This window comes from Xiphophorus maculatus, chromosome 6, assembly GCF_002775205.1.
Source record: "Xiphophorus maculatus strain JP 163 A chromosome 6, X_maculatus-5.0-male, whole genome shotgun sequence".
Lineage (NCBI taxonomy): Eukaryota > Metazoa > Chordata > Actinopteri > Cyprinodontiformes > Poeciliidae > Xiphophorus > Xiphophorus maculatus.
Window position 1 is genome coordinate 25,414,693 of NC_036448.1, and position 22,370 is coordinate 25,437,062.

Sequence of the window (22,370 nt, forward strand, 5' to 3'; positions counted from 1 at the left end):
GAAAAGTCAGATCTGTGGAGGAGCTGTAGTCTGATGAATTGTGATGCAAAACCTGAGAGACATTTAATTAAAATCATTCAAGCAGTTTCTCCCTATCTGCCAAGGATTTGTGGATACTAGTGTCTGAGTCCATGTTCACATCCTGTGGTTGTTTATGTGGAGAGCAGCTGAATGTGTGTTTGGGTTTTTTTAGTGACTGTCTTGTTTCCTCTCAGGCTCTAAAATCGGGTTTATAATTGCTGCAATTGTCTCATTAATCGTGCCGCTGTTTGGTGTAAAGCCAAAACAGAAAAACGATTAGCTTTCCTTCGCATTTCTGCATCTTTCTAACCTCTGAGATTTGAGATAATTCTGAACAGTCATAAAATATGATACTTTCATTTTGTCACTTGGTAATAACTGTAAATGCAAAATATTATCCTGAGGTAAATACAAAAAATTCAGAAAGTAGAATTTGCATAACCTAATTATTTGTTGACTACAAACATGTGACCACAGTCGCCTGAACACTGTGGATTATGAATGATCAGAGAAAAGTCTTGGGGCTGCATATCTTTGATGAGATTTCACTTACAGATCCAACAATAAAATATCTTAAAAATGTAAAATGCTGAATTTGAGGAAGGAAGGAAAGAGCTAAGGAAGGGACAAAGGAGAACATGAATGGATGGATGGATGGAAATGGAAAGAAGGATGGAAGGAAATCAAAGCAAAGAAGGAAGGAAGGGGGAAATTAAGAAAGAAAGAAGTGGAAGGATAGATTTGTTTTCTGACTTATGTATAAAAACTGCATCTTAAAGGTTCAAATAAAGCTTTTTTTTTTAGGTGTCACACTTTCTGTGTCATGTCAGTGTAATCAACATTGTTTAAACTACAAACCTGTCAATTATTCCACACATGTCAATCTGCAGGTTGCTGTAATTTCCCAGCTGTTGCACCGCGATCAGGTCCATAATGCTGCCGTCCAGACTGAGTAAACGCATGCAGCCCTGGAAGGAAGTGAAGTGATTTCTACATCCTGGAGCATCTCCAGCAGGACAACCTGAGGAGAAGACAAGACCGTTATGATGCTGAAGTTTAATTTAGACTGATCTGCTCAGTTAGGATCTGTTTCAGCTCTTACCACCGAAGAAGACGTGACTTTCTACTGCGACAGGAAATGACAGGCTGGCCTGAGCGCTGCCGCCTTCATCTTTATCCACACAGACACTCAGATGACTTCGACCGGAGGTCAGTGCCACTGAATGCCACTGGCCGTCACTGAGTGCAGAACCTTAAAGACAGATTCCCATTTAAAATCCTTTATTACACTGCAAAAACATCAAATCTGGCAAGTCTTTTTGGTCTAATTTCTAGGACAAACATCTTGAAATAAGACAAAATTAACCTACAAGTAACTTTTCAGCAAGATACAGGAGCTTTTAATTCCTTAATATTGATGAAAAAAATTAGTTCCATCGGCAGATTATATCACTTTATAACAATAATTTTTTTCCCATGTTACAAGTGAAATAATCTGCCAGTGGAACAAAAATCTTTTCATCAATTTTAATGATTTTATTTTACTTAAAACAAGCTCTCATATCTTACTAAAAGGTTATTTATACATTAGTTTTGTCTTATTTTAAATGTGCTACAATATTTGCACTAGAAACTAGAAAAAAAACTTGGTATGATTTAGTTTTTTTGCAGTGTGGTAACTAATCCATACTGCAAAGACATAAAATCTTACAAGGTATTTTTGCCTAGTTTCTAGTGCAAATACCTTAGTTCATTTAAAATAAGACAAAATGAACTTTTCAGCATGAAATAGGACCTTTTTAAGTCAGTAAACCCTTAATGTTGATTTAAATCAGTTCCACTGGCAGATTATTTCAAACATGGGGAAAATGTCCTGTTATAATTATACTTAAAATAATTTACTTAAAATAAGGTCCTATATCTTGCTGAAAAATTACTTGCGAGTTTGTTTTGTCTTATTTCAAATGTATTAAGATATGTACACTAGAAACTTGTCAAAAACACTCTGTGGGATTTAGAGTTTTTACAGTGCAAGCCTATCACCAGCTTTTTGGAAATCATGTCTCATAATTAAGAAAGTATTTCAAGGCGCATTCATACATATTGACAGCAGAAACAGCAGCAGCAGGTTAGTTGCACTCTTTCTGTGATTGACTTGTTCCAAACCCACGCAGAGCTTCGTCAGCCCTCAGTATCTGTTTGTTGTTGAAGTGCATCAATATCTCATTATGTCCTTTGTCAATTTTTTTCCTCTGGCAACGATTTGGCAACATAATTTCAACATCTTGGGGTATTGTGCACAGCGTCCTCTTCCAGGGACCAAACAACATGTGTAATCTAATATTTATTCATAAAGCTATAGTCGTTGCTAATAAGGTAAAATTGTATATAGATTTTGTATGTACATTCTTCACCAAACGGTAAATGATAGAACAACTTTGCAAATCCATATACATTTACATAGAGTAACTAAATAGTAGTGGCTCTCAGAAGTTTATTTTTTTGTGTATAATCGGTGGGTGAAATGTGTTTGTATTTGGAAAGTTGTTTCTTATCTAGCCGCTCTTAAATTGCTTTAATAACATTTGATATGGTTAAAAGGAATGTAATTGAATTTTAATGTACCATCAGTAACTGAAATCTATTATGACAACCACAAATCAAAATTCTTATCATGATAAAATAAAATTTCATGATAAATGATAAACTGTATGATAAAATACCATCCCTAGGTAGGGGTCCTTCACACTGGATAGTAATGAAAGGATACAACCTAATCACATTTACAGCAGACTAAATAAAGTAGCATATTAAAGCAACACTTTGCAACATGGCTGCTGTGCGCTTGACTTTTATCCATTGTTCTGGCTGCAACACATGGGATCTCACAAAACAGCTGAACAATCCCACTCTACAAGCAAAAGTAAATAAATGCTGTGCTAAGGCCCCTGACAGAGAGGTCAGTCACCTCTGAAGATCCCAATGGGGGCAAAAGTATGCACCCTTGTAAATTGGGCAGGTTTCTGAGGGACAAAACCCATTTGTCATGCAGTCAAAGAGAAGCGCTGGCGCCGAGTTTAGGGACAAGATGACGTGAGGAAGAGGAAAATCAGTTGCTCGAAAGGTTTTTAACAGTTTTTGTGCTACTCAGACTAACCTCATACTTCAGGGTCACCATGTGATCAACTACCAGCAATCAGTAAAAAACATATGTTCAGATTATAATGCAACAGCAACATTGTCAATATGCATATTTGTTGGTGCGCTACATCTTTTTAAAATCCCCTTTAAAGTTGCAGTATATAACTTTTACAAAAAAAATGTTTTTTACATATTTATTCAGACTATGTCATATGAGTTATAAAAAAATCTAGCTCTTGGCAGTGCTACTATTGCAGTTTGCAGAAATGCATCACTCCCGGTCAAAAACAACCAATCAGATCCAGGAGGCGGGTCTTCGCGCTGTTAATCATGCTTGTGTATGAATTGTTCCAGGCGCTAATGGTGAAGAAACAACATACAAAGAGAATGGAGTTCCAACTGTAAAAATATTGAGTTAATTTGTTACGTGTAGTGAAATTAAGTTTGTCAAACTTAATTTATTTATGTTTAACATGAGAACTTAATAAATAAAATATATTGACCTGATATCAAAGTTGGAAAAAAAAATAGGTTCTGTAAAACATGCTTGTCTAACAAGATGGCCATTGTGGGGTGGATCAATGGAAATTGGACTGCATTAGAGAAAAAAATCCAGAATCTCCACAAATGAAATGTTTGAAAACAGACAATTTGATTACTCCATGAAATCAATTTATCGCCCAGCCTTGGCCTAGGGAAGATTGGGGTACGTTGAGCCATCCCTTGATGCTAGGAATCAGTAAAAAACATTGATCTTGTGGCTAAATAGTTAGGAGGAAGGCCTCATTAAACAAAGTTTCTAAATGTAAGAAACTAATGGGGAAAGTGCTTCGATTTCTACAGTTTTCACTTTTCAAAGTAAATTTATTCCATCATAAGTTTTATAGCAATTATGTGTAGACGATATTATATATTTTTTAATTTGTTTTATATATCAATCATGCTATGTATGAGCTGCAACATAAACCGAAGATAAAAGTGTAGCATTTTAGATGTGGGTACAAACAAAGTTGAAATTGTAGCTTTGGGGTAAGTTGAATCATGAGACAATTTATCTTGGAATCGTGGTAAGACTTTATTTGAAGGGGTTTGCATAACTGACATGACAGTGTCATAAGCATGAAGGAGTCTTCATGAATGTTTATCACTGTTGTCATGAAGTGTCATTTGGTAAATAATGACATTTTAATGCAAAATTGACACTTTTCATGCAGGTTTTAGTTAAATTTTGCATTAAAAGTGTAAGTATTTACAGAATAATGCAAAACTGACACATTTAATGAATTTCCAATGCAACGTTTAGTGCAACTTTACATTAAGGGTAATTATTTACCAGATAACACTTAAAACAGACATTCATGAAGACTCCTTCATGTTTATGACAGGTGTTATGTGAGTCTTATGCACTCCCCTTCAAATAAAGTGTTGCTGGAGTGGCTATATAATGGAAACAATTATGTTTACACTCGTTCCGATTGTTTTAAGGGATGCACAACATCCTGAAACATATGCAGATATATAACTGTGACCAAACTTTGCTACTTGTTTATGGTTTCTTATGACAATAGACTACTGATTAAATTGTAGTCTAGAAGTGGTGTTTAGCTGACCTGCACTGAGCTCCAGCAGAACCCGTCCTCCTTTCTGGATCTGGAGGCGGAGTTTCGCCTCGCTCAGAAATAACCAGGCCACACCTCCCTGTTGAGGGAGCTCAAAGGTGAGCAGAAGCCCCGCCTTGTTCCAGGTCCGAAACTGAAACCCAATCGACATGCTCCCCGAAGACAATGGCGTTGTCCATGGCAACTGGAGGAAGCTCTGGAGGCCGGGAAACGTCACGGCAACAGGAACTGGCTCAGCACAGGAAAAGGTCACATTGCCCTTGAAAAACAAAAAAGAAAAAAAAAAACTTAGAGTGAACTAAATGATTACTGGAGAGATAAAGCATTAGAAAACATGAATATTAATCAGCTGCAGAGGGCGCGTTGATGTGGCCTCTGTCACGGTGATCTCATCAGCGAGTCTCCTTTAGGAGGACAACTGTATTTCCATATTGATAACAGCAAAGCTTGGGATAAGATTAGAAACGAATACTTAAAAATACCAAAGTCACCTCACGCAATGGTAAAAGAGATAAAAAAAATCAAAAACAGAAAAAAGAGAGCGCCCTGCATCATCAGATTGTTGTTTTCAGTAGTGATGATGAAACTGTCCATTGCTCAGGCTGCAGCAGTAAACTATAACAGTGCCAGATATACGGGAAATTTTATCCCCAGTTGCTTTTACAATGCAATGGAAGCACCGATGACATGTAAAAACTCTTTGTGGTGCACTTAAAATGACGTGCAATGATTCAAGTCTCAGTAGGCTTCATTGCCTCATGAAAATGTTACCTTAAAAACCCTGGGAAATGACAAGATATCTCCTCCACCTCTTTTCTTATTAGGCGTCCTCCGCAGAACGTTAAAAAGCACTTTGTAGTTTTCTGCAGCGGAAGTGGCCGTAAGTTTGCTGACAGTCCCTTTCAGAGTTAGAGCCTCATTACAACACCTGACTTCAAGAGTCTGAACATGTTCGTCCACAGTCTGAATTTGCTTTTAATAACCCCAGCAGGAGTTCCTCACATTTTCTCCTAAGAGCGATGGCTCCTTTAATGTCTGTAGAAACATTAAAGGCTCTGATACAAGAAAATTAAACGGGAAAAACACTATTAGGACACTTTAAATGTCGAGTTTCTCTTTCTGCTGTTCTTAATGTTTTTGTTTCTTTACCATTTTATTTATGAAGAACCATCTTCATCTCAAGATGAAGCGAAAAAGTGTGAGCAGGTAACCAAAATTAACCCCAGCTACAAAAAAATAATAAACGATTCTAACTGGAACCTGGTAAATTATTTCTAATCATTTACAACAATGAAAGCATATAAAGAAATAGTTACACTGAAAAAAAACAAAATTTTACCAATTTCAAGTTCAAATATCTTAGTACACTTGAAATAAGACAAAACTAACTTATAAGTAACTTTTCAAACAACATATGAGTTTGTTTTACACCAATTCCTTAATATTAATGAAAAAGTACTTATATCTTATATAAAGTACTATTTCACTTATGTCTAATACTTTCTCATCAATATTAAGGAATTATAGACTTAAAACAAACTCCTATGTTGTGCTGAAAACTTACTTATAAGTTAGTTTTGTCAATATACTAAGATAGATACTAGACCTAACAGATTTGTGTCCCTGCAGATCTTTTCACCGAAAAACAATTCTGATGTGGATTTGATTGTTTTCAAAATGTCTGCCATGTCAATAGGCATGTCACATTTTACCCGGCTTTTATTCCTATGAGACATGTGTCATAATTCTGCACCAGAAGAAGCCAGACGCAGTAAATCAGGATGTAAACAATGACTGAAAATTATAACTATAAAATTATAAAAATTAATCGAATTGACCCTCAAGACCTGCTGTGTGAACGTAGCCACAGATCTACTTTTAAAACCACTCTGAATAGATACTCCTAGCAGAGGAGTAAGTCCTGGTGGTTGATTAAACTTACCACTAGAGAAACTTTGTGGTCCTTGACTTTAGCGAGTTCGATCAGGTTGAGACCGTTGAACAGCAAGTTTTCCAGGCAGCCATGGAAGTTCCTCTTGGAGTGAAATGGCTTGTGAGACCCGAGAGCCTGAACTGCCCCCACGCTCAGCTGTGATCCCAAACACAGATTATTAGCAACGCAGAACCGTGGATTTATGCTGTAAACTGAGGCAGCTTTTCAGTTCATCAAACCTCTTGTATGTCGAGGTGGTGGAACTGTGGTGGGATTTTAACCCTCAGTGTGTGTTTATCCACTGTGAGGTTGAGGTGAAGGCCGTGTAGCTCCACTGCCACATGGTGCCAATGCTGATCATCCAAAAGGCTTCCAAGAGCTGCAAGACGTTGAGGTTCAGCAGATAAAGTCCTACCTAAAATTACATAGACAAAAAAATGTAAGTTATTAAGTTTTCAATAGAGTAAAAGTTTCTTTTCTGCTCTGAATGTTTTCATTCAGTTCAGACTACTGGGGGGGATCACGGCGAGGTCACCTTCTCCAAATTCGCTGGAGACTCCTGTCAACATCTATATACCAGCAGCGAAAAACAGAAGCCAAATATGTTATGAAGCCTAATTTGAAAGACTACAGAGGGAACGCATCATTAATCATAAATGAGCACCAGCAGACCCGAATTAGTGAATGCATTCCAGAATCCCCAAAGAACGGAGAGAAAAAAAAACTTGTTTCTGCTGTAAGACGGAAGAGTAGAAAGAACTGAATACAATATAGCATTAAAAATGCATAAGATATTAGCAAGGCAACATCAATTTTAACTTCAGAGAGAAAATGTAAAGTTTGGTAAAAAAAACAGAAGAACATGTTTTAATATTTTGTGAGTTTACACTGCAAAAACAAAATCTTACTAAGTATTTTTTTTAAATAAGACAAAACTCACTTGGTTACTTGGTTCATGTAAATAATTCCTTTGTTACAAGTAAAATAGTACTTGATTAAAAGAGTTTTATTTCCACTATTTATAACATGGAAAAATGTGTTGCTATAAGTGAAAAATCTGCCAATCTAGCAAGTACGTTTACATCAATATTAAGGAATAACTGACTTAAAACAAGCTCACATATCTTGCTGAAAAGTTCCTTGTAAGTTAATTTTGTCTTATTTCAATTGTAGTAAGCTATTTAGACTAGAAACTGGACTGAAGTACTTTGTAAGACTTTGTGTTGTTTGCAGTGCAAAGTATTTCACTAAAAGTTTAAAGTAAAAAAATGCAACTTCACTTACATGGGGGAAAAATGCTGTGAAAGTTTTAGTATATTAAAAACAAAAAGAAGCAGCAGTCAATAAAAGACGACAGCACAACATGAAAGCAAATTAGATTTCTTGACTTGCATTGATTAATGGAACAGTTATTAGTTTGTATGAAATAGTGAGACCAGGAAGATGACTGCATGATAGAATCTCTCCAGAGGGAAGATTTCATTACAACTTGAATAATTGAAAAGAAAAAGTAAAAACGGGAATCAATATGAGAGTGCAAACAAGGAGAATGAATTGATATTCATTTATGAAGTAGTTTCTGTCTTTGCTCTTCCATATCACAGTCTGCAGCTCCACCCACCCATTACTGAACATTTTGCAAGTTGAAACAAAGGGTCATTTATTTTAGGCATCAACAAATGTACAGTTTGCAAAAAAAAAAACCTCGCACTATTTCAATTTCAGTACGCTTTATATATATATATATATATATATGCATATATCACAGTTGCAATAAAGTAGTGCATAACCATGAATTGAAAGGAAAATGATGAGGATAAATATGTGTGATTACAATATCGACTATGATTAACATACACTTTCAAGAATTTTCTTCATCAAAATGTCACTAACAAACTTTGTGAGATTCTGCAACTGAAATTATGCGTTAATGTGATGATTGACGGCAGTAAAAGTCAGTCCAATTAGCTAAATATATTATTAACGTGCAAAATTGGGAAGCTTTGCACTTAAACTGTCACAAGTTTTCTTCTTAAGTGTTATCTGTCCATATTTTAGCCCCTGAATCAGGTTTTTTGATTGTGGATATGAATGTTTTTTGACGCTGCCATCACAAGGATTGACAGTGATGTTTCAGAAAACGGATTGAATAATCGGCGAACAATTGTATTTATTTATACAAATATTGATTTACACAAAAATGGACTCCATTCACCAATAGGTGCATGACAAAACATTTTGAAAATTACTTTCTTTCCACTCTTATACACACAATTGCATTGGTCCATTACAGAAAATCTAAATAAAATGCATTGAAGATATTTTGTGGTATTGTGACAAAAAAAAAAAAATCAAGGATTATGTATACGCATCATGTTATGACAAGCATATCAGGGCTATTGTAGGTAGAAAAAAATAGTAGTAAATTTCCTCCAAAAGAAATCTGAAATTGTGATTTCGGAATTTCTTTTTAGAAAAAACAAGAACATTTCTGAGTTCCAACAGTCAAAAATTTGCCAAGAAAAAAAATTGAGATTAATCTCAGAAATGATCTAGGAAAGAAAAAATATGTTGAAATTTCTGAGTTTGAAAAGGGAAAAACGTTCTAGAAAAACTCTGGGAAATCTTTCCAAAATTTTGTAAGAAAAAAAAAGGAAATTTCTGAGTTTCAAAAGTTTAAAAATTTTGACTTTTGGAAAATTTCTGATTTTTTTCCTGTAAAATTTCTGAGATTAATCTGAAAATCTCTGATTTTTTGCTGGAAATGTACTACTCTTTTTTTTGTATCTACAATTGTCCTTATACTCCAATAATGAAGTGCTTTGAATTTGAAAAATTGAGGTGCAGAATATAAAAGCCAAATATTGCTCCAAGCAAATGAGTCCTTGCACCAGACTGTGATCTGAATTGTAATAGAGGTCACTGTAATCAATGAGCTCCTTGCTGATGGGATCGTAAATATTGAATATTGAGAAAGAGTCGGCAACCAGACATGAAAAGATGAAACATTGGTGTCTGTTTTATATCATCAGTTTTGTCCACTGTGTGGGGAGGAACTAAAAGAATTAAGATGCTAAATAAAATTAATTACTTCCTGGCTGTAAAACTGTCCCAACTTACTCAGCATAACTTTCACTAAAAAGCATATTTATAAATGAATAGATGCTAATAACCATGGGATGTTTTATTAAAGTTGCAGGTGGTCGGATTGGCTGTTTAATTGATTCCTGAAAGTTCTCCTAAATACTTTCAGTGAAGTAGCTGTAAATCACGTCCCACCATAAATTTCATTAGGCCGAGCAGGAGGTCTGATTATGCTGCAGCATTATTCCTCATACTCTAATATAGCCATTTTAATCACCTCCAACCTTAATTATCAAACACTGGAAAGGAAAATGTTGTGTGTGCAATGAGAAGGGTAAGCCATTTGGGTTTTTATTACATCACTTATCAAAAAGTAAATAAATAAATAGATCATCATAATTATTGGCCACAGCAGAGGACGTGAATATTAGTGTTGAAAATTTGGCAAACATACATTTCAGATGCATATCAGCATTAATTTGTTTTTCTAGCTTGATTAAAATAAAATGAATAAAATTGATATGAATTGTGAGTTGGTGTTTATGGGTAAACGTAACACACCAGGCTGATATATCAATGAATTTTACCATAACAAAAAATACAAAAATCATCCCTAAGAGGATCATAATAGTTAATTTATTTGTAACCTACTATTTCAGAAAACTTAACTCATGCAGATGATAACAGTGACTTTTATGACCAGTGTCTTGAATAACAAAAGATTTACTTTTTAAAAACTGTGGTTTGTATGTTTTAAAATAAATGTTGTATTAGGTCGTACTGTAGCTTTTTAAAGTAAAGTATATCTTCTCTGAAGGAGAATGAGTCGTCGTTAGCGCAGCAAAGTGGAGCATGACTGAGCTCCAGGCCAATGTACAAATCAGATGAACGAAATTACAAAGTCTGAAACCAAGACTTCTGATCCGTGGATGAAGGGTTTCCAAAGTAAAACAAAGAGAAAGGCAGAAACTGAAATAATGAGGATCAGAAATATAAAAATCATTCAACCAAGAGACCCAAATACAAAGTAATGTAAGAGGGAGACAGGATAATAGATAAAAAGCAGATCGGAAGATGGTATATCTGGAGATTAAAAAGACGAATTACCGCTTGTTATCAAGGAGACAACAAAGACTAATAATAATCAAAGAAAACAGGAAACTAAAAGAGAAACGTGAAGGCAGAGAGGAAGTAGTCAGAAGAAAGTATCTTCAGAACCGTCTTCTGCCTTTGTACTGTGATTTTAATGGATGGGTTTAATTCCCACTCACTCAGCCATAGTGTCTCTTTAATGATGTGGGCTTTAAAGAGGATTCTTTTGCCTGAAAATTCCTAAAAAAAAATAAACACAAAGTAGAGTTGTGCACTGCAAAAACAGAAAATCTTACAGTGTTTTTTGTCTTGTTTCTAATGCAAATATTTTAATACACTTGAAATAAGGTAAAACTAACTTACAAGTATCTTGTCAGCAAGATATGTCAGCTTGTTTAAGTCAAGAATTTCATAAAATTAATGAAAAAGTATTAGTTCCTTTGGCAGATAATTTCAGTTATAATAAAACATTTTTTAAATGTTATAAGTGAAATAATCTGCCAATGAAACAATTACTTTATCATCAATCTTAAGTAAATATTTACTTAAGACAAGCGCCTACATCGTGCTTAAAAGTTACTTATATGTAAGTAACTTTTTGTTGTGTCCTCTTTCAAGTGTGCAGAGATATTTGCACTAGAAACTAGACAAACACCTGGTAAGATTTTCTGTTGTTGCTATGTACCAACATAAAACTTTATCTGCAACATCTTGTTGTTGACCCCATGACTTGTGTGATGGAAATAAAAAGTTTACGTTGTAGTTCTGCCTCCCCCCCCCAAACAAACACCTCATCCTACCACAAAAAAACTTTTTTAGCAAAAAACATGAGTTTTGTCAAAATTGGCATGTTTCCATTAAACAAATTTGCATAATTCAAATTTGTGAAATTTTAAGGCAAATGGAAACACAGCTGGTGGTGAAAGAAACAGCTCTGTATCTGGTTGCTGTTTGTGAGACAGCATTGTTTCATTTCACATTTTGTTGTGAAAACAGTTAAAATTCTTGATTGTAGAAAAATATTTAGTTTGATTATAATTGCAGGGTTGCAGGGTTAAATTAAACGGGTTGAAATTAAAGTGGGCAAATAAAGAGATCTGAAACTTTCATGCAATCTTTATTGCTAATTCTGGAGTTTGTTGAAATCAGGAGAAAATCCAGGAAAAGATCTGGAAAAAAAGAAAAAGGGTTCAAAAACAAAAAGGCAGGAGGAGAAGCTGGATGTGAGGATGAAGTATTTTTGTGGTCAGCAAGGGTTTCTGGTGAGAGAGGTGCCAGATGGTGATGATTCAGCATGGGCAACATGACAACTGCTGGTGTAATCCTATTCAAACACACACACACACACACACAGAGACACACCAGGCATGCATCGAGACCAGAAGAGTCCAGCCCTAACACATGCTGCAGCAAATGGGCGCCATCAATCAAGGCTTTAACCAGAAAAAGTGCTGCATCCCAGCAGCACCTTACTTCCTGATTCAATCAGGAGTAAGGTGTGTGTTTTCCTCATCATCTATTTAAAAGGTAATCAAAGGTCTGAAAGATGTGCCAAATGACTGAAATGGAAATGCTCCTCATCAGAAGAAATGCCATCATGGATAGATTACACCAACTCTGCAGATTAAATTCTCTGCTATATTGGAATCAATGTAAATAGGTCATGATCTCTCTGCATCTGTCAATAGACATGAGCACCTTGTCTAAACAGCAGCAGCAGCTTTCCTCTGTCTAACTCCAGACGGAGGCCGAGTCCTTCCCTCCCCTCTGCCTGCAGCAGCATCCCGGAGTTTCTCAAGGTTTTGAGCTTCAATGCGATGACATCTCTCTGAGCCCGCCTTGACCCAGGATTTAGTCTGTACACCAAACTGCTGCTGCCATCCAAAGTCACCACATCAGAGGCTGAAAAATAAAACAAAGAGAGATAACAGCATGTTCGTGTGTGTAGAAGTGAGCCGTGTAGCCAAAGTTTGAGGACAATTTCTGACTGTTCATGACAAAAGAATGAACAAGTCCATTTTGGGGTGTTTTGGGTTATTTACAGTTTCTAAAAGCGTGGGTTCAAAGCATTCCAATGATGTTAAAAAAGGTATTTAGAAGATATGGCCATTTGAATGTTGGCACTCAGAAAACAAGATTTCAGAGAAATCAGCTCTGAAAGTTTCTCTCAAAGTTTTTAATGTGAACCAAACCTTCGGGATCATTTCATCTTAAAAAGCTGCTAAAAAGATAATTTTTTGAACATCTATATTCTTCTAACAAGAGGACATTTTTATCCCTAAGGAAGTTTTTGATATTCAAAATAAAAGTAAACTCATCTTTATTAAGTAAAATGTGTTCAAACTTGTAAACAAGCTGAATTCAAACACAAAATTCACACTGCAAAAACAAATCTTACCATGTATATTAAATAATGTAATATACTAAAACAAGCTCCTATTTTTTGCTGAATAAGTTATTTTAAGAAAATTTAAGTCATTTTTGTCTTATTTCAAATGTACTAAGACATTTGCACTAGAAACTAGAACAAAAATACTTGGTAATATTTTATGTTTTTGCAGTGTTAAAACCCTCCAAAACGTCTATTTAAAGTGTGGAGTGGTTTCTTCATGACTTGAACAAGTACATTTTACAAATTCCCCCCAAAAAACAAAAGTCACTTTTTACTCAGAAAATATTTTCTCCATTTCTGCTCCACCGATTTGCTCATACATTTGCCGTGGTGCATCACATTTGTATTTGTTTTTGCTGTTGTTTTCCTCTGCCATAAAATTTCCTCATATGGTATAGATTAAGATGTGAAATAAACTTTTGTTTGTTTGTTTGAAGCACCTGAAATATAAACACACAAACAATAATCAACAAGTTCATTAGTTCAGCCATTATTTGTTTCACCATAAAATTTAGAATCACTCAACAGCAATGCATTTAAAGATCCCTTAATTGTTTATTATCACCTGCAGCTCTGACCATTAAATCAATTAAAACCACTTATAACGCTCAATAGGATCCGCTATGTGTTAGACTAACGAGTAATTCTACAAGTGTGAGATACTGTGTGATTTTTTTCTTTGTTAAACCCCAGAGGCTCTAATGAGAGCAGTGAAGGATGCAGCACTCACTGTACGGACATCCGTAGGTCTCCAGGCGCAGTCCGATCCGCCCGTTGGGATTCCAGTCCAGAGGAATGAGGCGCAGGAAGCGGGCCACGACCGGCTGCTGCAGTTTGTACTGAACCACGCTGTCTGCATTAGAGTTACCTGGAAAAGACTGAAAACACACAACAGGGACATGATAAACTACCTACAGTTACTCAGGAATATCTTCTTGCCCCCTTACCCACTAGTGCATATCTCAGCAATCAGGAGCCTTGGGTAATCTGAAAATCTTTTCATATTTAGGATCAATACATGGAGGCAACTTTAGTTTGGTCGCCAACTTAAATATCTGCATATATTTCAGGATATTCAAACCATCAGAACAAGTGAAAACATAAAGGTTTTCTGACAAAAACTTGTCCTGCAGAAGTATTTTGAATAATTAGCTGTAGCAATTTGCTGATTTCTATCTGTTTTGTGCTTCTGTAAGCCTAAATCAACCAATTTTAATACTTTCAAATGTTTTGTAAAGTTTATTCGTATATGGTTTTTAATGGATTTTTCAAAATTATGCTGACTCAGTCATGCAAAGTCACATAGTTCTACATATTTTATCTGTACAGCATAAGTGTTGTCTATATTATCTACCACTCATGAGTGTTTTTTTTACACTAAATATAAAAATTATTAAAATTCAGACAAAACGGTAGTAACTGAAGGCACTCCAGTTGTACAGTTCAGAAAAATGAAGCAATCAACTTTACAGAAAAATGTGTTCCAGTACGTCCTATTTTTACTCTCTAAGCTCTGAGTTCACAGGAGTTCCTAAACACTCTGAAATGTCAGAGAGATTGTGAGAGTTTATGCAGAGTGTCAGGTCAAAATGCTTTTAATCCGTAAGAAGCACTTTCCTGGTCCGCCTGAGAAGATCCTTAGTACTTAGCTTAGCTGGATTCTCCCCGCATGAGCGAAGTTCCTCGACTCAAACTCTAGTCAAAATCCCCTCTCCTTAGCCCTGTAGCCTGCAGCGTTTTGACTCCGGATAAATGTCCTCCTTCACCTAAATGTACAATACAGCATGGTTCCTACCTGCTAGCTGTTGATGTACTGGAAATATATTTTAAACAGAAGATACTGTCCCAGTTAGACTGATCGGGCATGTTAAAGGGACCTATTAAGAAAAATTCACATTTTGCATAACAGGTCATAAACAGCCCAAATGCTTAAAACATAGATTATTATAGATAACTTATAATAATTAACATTATAAGTTAATAGCATTAACTTATTTAACTTAATCCAAAATGACTTGAAAACCAGCCGTTTCAAAAAACCTCCAAACTGTCGAGTCACAAACTGTGCCGTTACCTAGCAACCCCAGCCATGTCCAGTCCGTCACTTAGCAACCCAAGCAGTGCTCCAGCACGTTTGGTCAGCTGGTTTTACCACTGTACAATGGCTGCTGGAAAAGACAAGTGTTTTGTTCACTTACCAAACGGAAGCCACGTGCAGCATTCTTGTTGGTTGTGCAGAAGGCGCTACTTCTGCTTTTCAAAGATGTACAATTGTAGAGTTGCGCATCTGTTTGCAGCCATTTACATGTGCGAGTATAAATGTTGAGTTAGGGGCGCCACCAGCAGCAACTTATATAGATTTAAAGTGACAAGAGGCCCTAAAATGGCTCATTGTCAATAATTCTGGCTTTTTTAAACGATTCTGAGAAAAAAAAGTCAAAATTTTGAGTGCCAAGTCAGAATTTTACTTAATTTCCTAACCCTCTTCCCTAATCCTCTTTCATATAGAAATGTTTTGTATTAAACACAAATTTGATGCAGATTTTGTACAACAAACGCAACATCACAGCATAAATGCTCAGCCACATAGAGGTGTTGTTTGTCTTCCCTCTTTTCACCTCTGTTATAATTTCAACTGACTTCATTTGTACTTTTGACAGACTGAACATGAGGAAGTTCAGCTATGGAGTTTCTTCCAAATTCACAACAAAACACACAGAGTGAGCGAGCCAACGCTTCAGGCTGGTCTCAGCTCTCTCTGCAAACGTCAACAGGAGCTTCAAGTGTTTTGGCAGCAGGTCAGGACCATCAGCGGAGCTCTTTCATTGGTTCATCCATTATTAATGAAGAGTCAAAGAGTCCTGATGACTGTGATAATTTACTCAGGAAGGGCTGATCCCTGCAGACTAGCATTGTTAAACACTAAGTACTACATAAATACTAGGAGAGTTAAATTGAACTGAAATTTTTTATTCTTTTTTTATTACTTTATGGACTCACCCCTATGCTGTCCTCCTGTCTGTACTGCTTCCAGTTGTGTCCCGTGTCGCTGAACATCAGCTGGTAAGACGTCAGCCAATCAGAGCTGCCGTAGCGGCCCTGTGTGGCGACAGCTGTAATCTTGGTCCGCTCGCCCAGGTTCACCTCCAGCCACTGATGCCGGTCTGAGGTGAGGGGGGACCAGCCTCCAGCTCCTGCAGAAGAAAAAGTGTTTTATAGATGTCAGACTTTAAGGAATAACTGAAATACTTAAAGTAAATTATGTAGATGAGGGGAATAAATCACTTTGTATGGTCTATATTAAAAGTCTATCCTCATTTTTTTTTTTAGAACCTGGACTTCTGTAATTTATTTTTCTTATTGACTTGTTGATAAAACTGATTATGGTAATTTCAGACAAAAGTAAACAGTACTTTACATCTGAAGTATGTAACTTTTATTTAAAAATATATGTTTTTTAGATATTTGTTAAAACTATCATTATGTCATGATGATTTGTGAAATCTCCTCCTGCCAGTGCTGCTATTTTCGTCTGAAGAAATGAACCACTCTCTGCTAAAACAACCAATCAGAGCGGTGCACACACAGGCATGATTGACAGCGCAGAGACCCACCTCCTGGCTCTGATTGGTTGCTTCTAGTTAGCACTGTGAGAAGGCAGAGGAACTTGATTTTTTCACACATCATTTATCTTATATTGTATTGTCACAACATAATGATAATTTCAACAAATATAAAAAAATATTTTTTACAAAAGTTACATACTGCAGCTTTAAGAGTCCAAAACTCAAAGCTTTACCGTATATTTATTACTTATTTCATATTTCACTTAGTTCATTTAGCACTTATGCAGACTTCTACTGTAGTAAAGGCATCAATTTCTACCATATTGAAAGTCTACTTTTGTTTATTGGTCATGAAAATACCTGTAAAACTGTCGATTATACTGAATTTTAAACATTTTGCAGCTATTGTGAAAGGTTTTTTTAGATTTACTTCAAATATTGTACAGTCATGTGGCAAACAATTTACACTCCGTGATTCAGAAGATTTTAAGACCACATTTAGCAGCATTGACTCAATATTTGGTTTCTGTATAATTCAATCATTCATATTGTTGTGGAGGACCTTCGATCCTGTCTTCTTTAAACATTTCTTCAGGTTATTGATATACAGCTCAAAAAAATCGATTTTGCTTAATACTCCCTGTTCAGATCTACATTTTCAAAATATATGCTTACAATAAGGCAAGCTTATTTGCAATGTAAAATTCAAACAAGTTAATTTAAAGGAAATTAAAACATAAAGCTTAAAAGAAATTGATATTAAAAACTAGAAATAGATTTAAAAAATAACACCAAAGTTTCAAAACTCAATTTTTTTTACCTTCACCTATATGATTAGTTTGTCATTTAATGCTGAATTTGCACCTTCCTGAAGATTAAGAGGAACTCCCCAAACAAAGCATTACCTATAAAAGTTTAAATAGTAACATATTGAACAGTTGTAATGAATGTCAAACTGTCTGCATGCCTCCCCTGATATGGCTGTGCTGAAAAGCTGCACAGCGGTACATTGATTAGTGCTGCTACTTCTCTGTGAGATTGGTTCCTTATCCATTTAAAATCTCATCAATAAAGGGTTGTAATGTCAAGCTTTGAGTAGTTTCACAACCAACATAAAGGTTTGTTTCTTCAATTGAACATCACTACTAATAAGGAAAGCTTTATTTTCTGCATCGAGATGTTAATGTTTTGGCTTGTTCTTTGGTAAGGGTTGTCAGCTAAATCATTCATTTAGTTTCTCATTTGTTTGCTTTATTTTACCCGTTTCTGGCAAAAGAATTTACCATTTCACATATGACATTAGTGGAGAAATAAAACAAGCTAACCAAGAGAAAACAATTACTGTTTGATTTGAATGGATATACTTCCCCAATTTGTAAAAATAAAATAAAAATTACTTTAAACAAATTTATTTAGTACAGAAGAGGATTAGGGCCACTGAAAAAAAAACTGACTTTAATCTCAAAAATCTTAATTTTGATCTCGGAAGATGATAGTCGTGAAAAATGTCCGAATTCTGAGAAAAAAAGCCCAAATCCTGAGATTAAAGTCAGAATTTTGAGAAAAGACAGAATCCTGATTTTAAAATAATCTGAATTTTGTAAAAAAAAACAAAGAAAAACAAATCTGAATTCTGAGATTGTCAGAATTTTGAGAAAAGAACAAAAAACAAAAACAGTACTTACCTTACTAACAGCACCTATAAGGCCACACATTTAAATTTTTAATCCAAATACTGGCTGCTTTTTCTTCAATATTATATTATATGTATGCAGTGCAAAATCATTTAAAGTTTCTGTATTTCCTTTTTGTTTTAGGGGTTCAGAATCATGTTGAACATCTGAACATAAAAACACTGTGTAAAAATGAATCAGTGTCGATCGGGTGGTGGTTCAGGCTGATCTTTTCAGAGCTATAGGCCAGAGCTAATAAGCGCTTCACTACCAGAGGTGTCCAACGACAGCAGAACAGAAAAGTGCAGACATCCTGACCTTTACTTGTGACAATTAGACGGCAGAGAAAGAGAGCGGGATCTGAGACAAATGTGTCGGTGACTAAGAGGCGTTGCAAAGATTTACTGGGTCCTCCTGTCAGACGTAATTGAAACAGAGACAAAATGATGGCTGAATATTTTCTGTCATGGTGGCTCCTTCATATCAAACACAACGCCATGGATTCTGCTGCTCAGTGACAGAAACCAGTTATAATAAAAGAATATATTTCACATGATTGGATTTAGAAGTGAACTTTTGACTTACACTAGTTACACTTACAAAGCAAAATACATACATATTCAAAAATACATCGATTAAAGTATTTTGTACATTTTTGTTTTGTTCTGTCAAGTAATTTTAATACCTTGGAATGTATTTTGCTATCCGATGCACCATTAGATTTATGTGGATGAAGTGGCTCAAGGCAACCTCATGCAACCCAATTCTAAGTACAAAGCAATTTTAAAAACCTAACTAATTTCTTTGTTTTATTAATGTAATGTTTCCAAAAAATAAATAAAAAAGACCCCTGAGGTTCAGCTTGTAATAATTGGATTTGATTAGCTGGAATTATTCTAATTGACCACTGTGCTATTTTCTCCAGTTGGTACCCATTTACAAGGAAAATTGGTTTCCTGAAAACTTCTCTTTGGATTTGTAAAATGCAGTTAATTTAACCTTATTTTATCCTCCGATGCCTGATGACATTTAGTGAACACTGGTGTTAAAACATGTTGCAGGATTTAAGGGAGATTTGAGCCAACAATAAAACTTTGTAAATTAGCTTTACAACATATTATAATGTTTTTCTCTCATCAAAAACAAGCCCAAAGTGTTGCTTTGATTCTTTCATGCATGTTTGTGAAAAACTTAAATCTATATGGCAACTATTTAGCTGTGTAAAATGACTGGGTGAACCTAGATCCGAGTTAGAGACACAGCTTCCCCTTGGAGCTGCAGTTTCCAAGCAACTCCCCACTCAGCTCCTTCAGACTAGTCAGCAGCAATTAGCAAACAGCTGGTAGAACTGCACATTTGCTGAGCTCATTGTAGGAGCAGTTTCAAAAAGAGCAGAAGATTTTAAAGAGACAGAGGCCCAATTTCAGGGTCTTAAATTAGCAAATAGAATTTATTTTAAGTCACACTTGATATATACAGAATTTTTAAAACAACTTAAGCTCACGTATTTATTTAATTGTGCTATAAAATGACCTTGAAAACACATTGTACTACTTAAACCTGAAACCAAGAGGACTTTTGTCATTTGAGCAGTGCACGCTGTGTATGCAGCAGATAAGGAAGAAAGCCAGTCAAGGTGCAGTGGGAATTTTCTGCTCCACCTTTGGAGAAGAGATCAAGCCTGACAAAGTTGCTGTGGTCAGATGCATCACTGTACTAAGCAGGCAGGTAAACAAAAGACTGCTGAATCATTAATACCACCATGATATTCCACCTGACAAGAAAATATGAGAGGCTATAAAATTCAAAGAGACATGAGTTAAATGAAGAGCTAGTTACAGTGTGAGACAGGTGAGAGGAGACCGGTGGCGCTGCAGACAGCCAAGCAGCCGAAAAGGAAAGAGCGCTGGAGTGAGAGCTCATCATTTGCATTAGAATAGCAGGACTGGATGGTAATTTCAGCAGCCTGATAACATGTCATCCGGACGGAGAGACTAATAGGCTCGATACTGGCCAACACTGACTGTTTCCTGCAGACATGACATTTCCATTCAAGCTTCAAGTGCAGCATTGGAACTTTGAACACTCAACACACACAGTGATGTGAATAAGCACCTAATTAGTTGGCCATCCTCACACACCAAACATGTTCCAATTTAAGGTACAGCCTCCATTTTATATCAAATTAATTTGGAAATTGATTAAAAGCAACACAGTATTTTTTTTTTAAAAGGCTGTTCCAGAATAGTTGAACCAGAATTGCTGATAACCTCCCCACCAACCAGAATAAAAAAAGAAAATATTTGAACACAGAGAACACGATGAGCTTTTGGCAAGTTCACTCCATTCATTTTCACTGATAGATGGAGCGAAAACTAATGATTAAAATGTGAAAATGATTGCACAGAAAGGAGAAAATTAAAAAGATAATCTATGGAACAGAGACTGGAGATGGAACATTTTAGTAACAAGATAAAGAATGGATTGGGAAGAAATTAAACAAAAGCATTGAGAACTGGAAATCAAAATCTCACCAGATAGACATAAAGCCTAGAGTGATTCATGCTGCATCTGCTGAATATTAAAATAATCTTGAGGGCTGATTGGCTAAGCTCTTAAGCCATGGATGAAAGTAAAAGAAAAAAAAGACATGGGAATTCTGCAAACCAGTTTAATATTCACTACAAATAAAGTGTTAAATCAAAACGCCAGTCTGCAAATGCTGCATATTTCTGGGCTGAAAATGCATGATGCAACTCTTCCAGTTCATCACATCCTGAACGTTCTCTACTGATTTGAGTTCTGGAGACTGTAGAGGCCGTAGGAGAACGGTAAACTTGTTTAAACTTGTGAAATGTTGAATTATCCTGCTGGAAAGAGAAACAGAAGATGATAACTTAGTGCTCACAAAGGGATGAAACTGCTTAATTTGAGCCAAATACTGCAGGAACAAGCCTGCAAAAAATGAAGTTATGAACAGATTTGACCACCTGGAACCAACAAAACGTAACAACACTGAATATATAAAGTAAGCATTTAAAGTAAGCATTTCCGTTTCTATCTTAAAAGTCCAAAGTCAGGATATTTTGATTAAAAATAACACAAATTACAAATCAATTTTAAAGTTATGTGGTCATTAATAAAAATCTTGTTCATATATTTATCAAAGTTACAACAAAAAGAGAAATGTTTGATGGGTAAGAACATTACCCATCATTTACTTACTTATTAAGTAAATGACACCAGTTTATCAAAATATCAATCAAAATGTCAAAAGGATTAAGCCTGAGTATAATAAAACTAAATGAATAAAATTATGAGAAGACAAAATAATATGAAAATAAAGTCAAAGTATTATGAGAATGAAGCCATAATATTTAAAAAATAAAGTAAAAGTTATGCAAAAATAAAGTCATAATAATGAGAGTCATAATATTTTGAAAACAAAAATCTATTATTTATTATGAGAAGTTATAAAGTTACAAAGTGAGTATAATATTAAAGTCAAAATAATACAAAACACATTTACGTTATAATGTTAAAATTATTCCAAAATAAAGTCATAATAATATGAGAATTAAGTCACAATATCACAAGAAAAATGCTGTAATATTGTAACATTAAAAAAAATCAGTCATCCAACTGCTGTAAAATGAGAAATGTTGAGCAACTTGTGAAGTTATACTTCAGTATTAGTTTTGATCTCAGTTGTATTGTTTTCTATTTTAGATTATGGAGACCTGTTGTGTATGACAGCCTCAGCTCAATGTTTTCAAAAGAAAACGATTGACTCTGTTTAGTATTCTTCTCTGAGGTTACTAACTGCAAAACCTCGACCAGCTGAAATTG

At 35.3% G+C, this 22,370-nt stretch overlaps 1 protein-coding gene across 1 annotated transcript in view; it reads right to left on the reverse strand.

The window, feature by feature from the left end:
• The window catches only part of LOC102224048 (contactin-associated protein-like 4), a 105,260-nt gene that overhangs the window by 43,446 nt on the left and 39,444 nt on the right, over window positions 1-22,370 (reverse strand). Inside the window, exons 3-10 of the mRNA XM_014474803.2 lie at window positions 16,283-16,476; window positions 14,013-14,160; window positions 12,589-12,792; window positions 6,954-7,129; window positions 6,724-6,870; window positions 4,773-5,040; window positions 1,124-1,273; window positions 880-1,042 (exon numbers count right to left, since the gene is read on the reverse strand). Of these exons, the coding sequence (XP_014330289.1) occupies window positions 880-1,042; window positions 1,124-1,273; window positions 4,773-5,040; window positions 6,724-6,870; window positions 6,954-7,129; window positions 12,589-12,792; window positions 14,013-14,160; window positions 16,283-16,476 (1,450 nt within the window). The remainder of the gene's footprint in view (window positions 1-879; window positions 1,043-1,123; window positions 1,274-4,772; window positions 5,041-6,723; window positions 6,871-6,953; window positions 7,130-12,588; window positions 12,793-14,012; window positions 14,161-16,282; window positions 16,477-22,370) is intronic.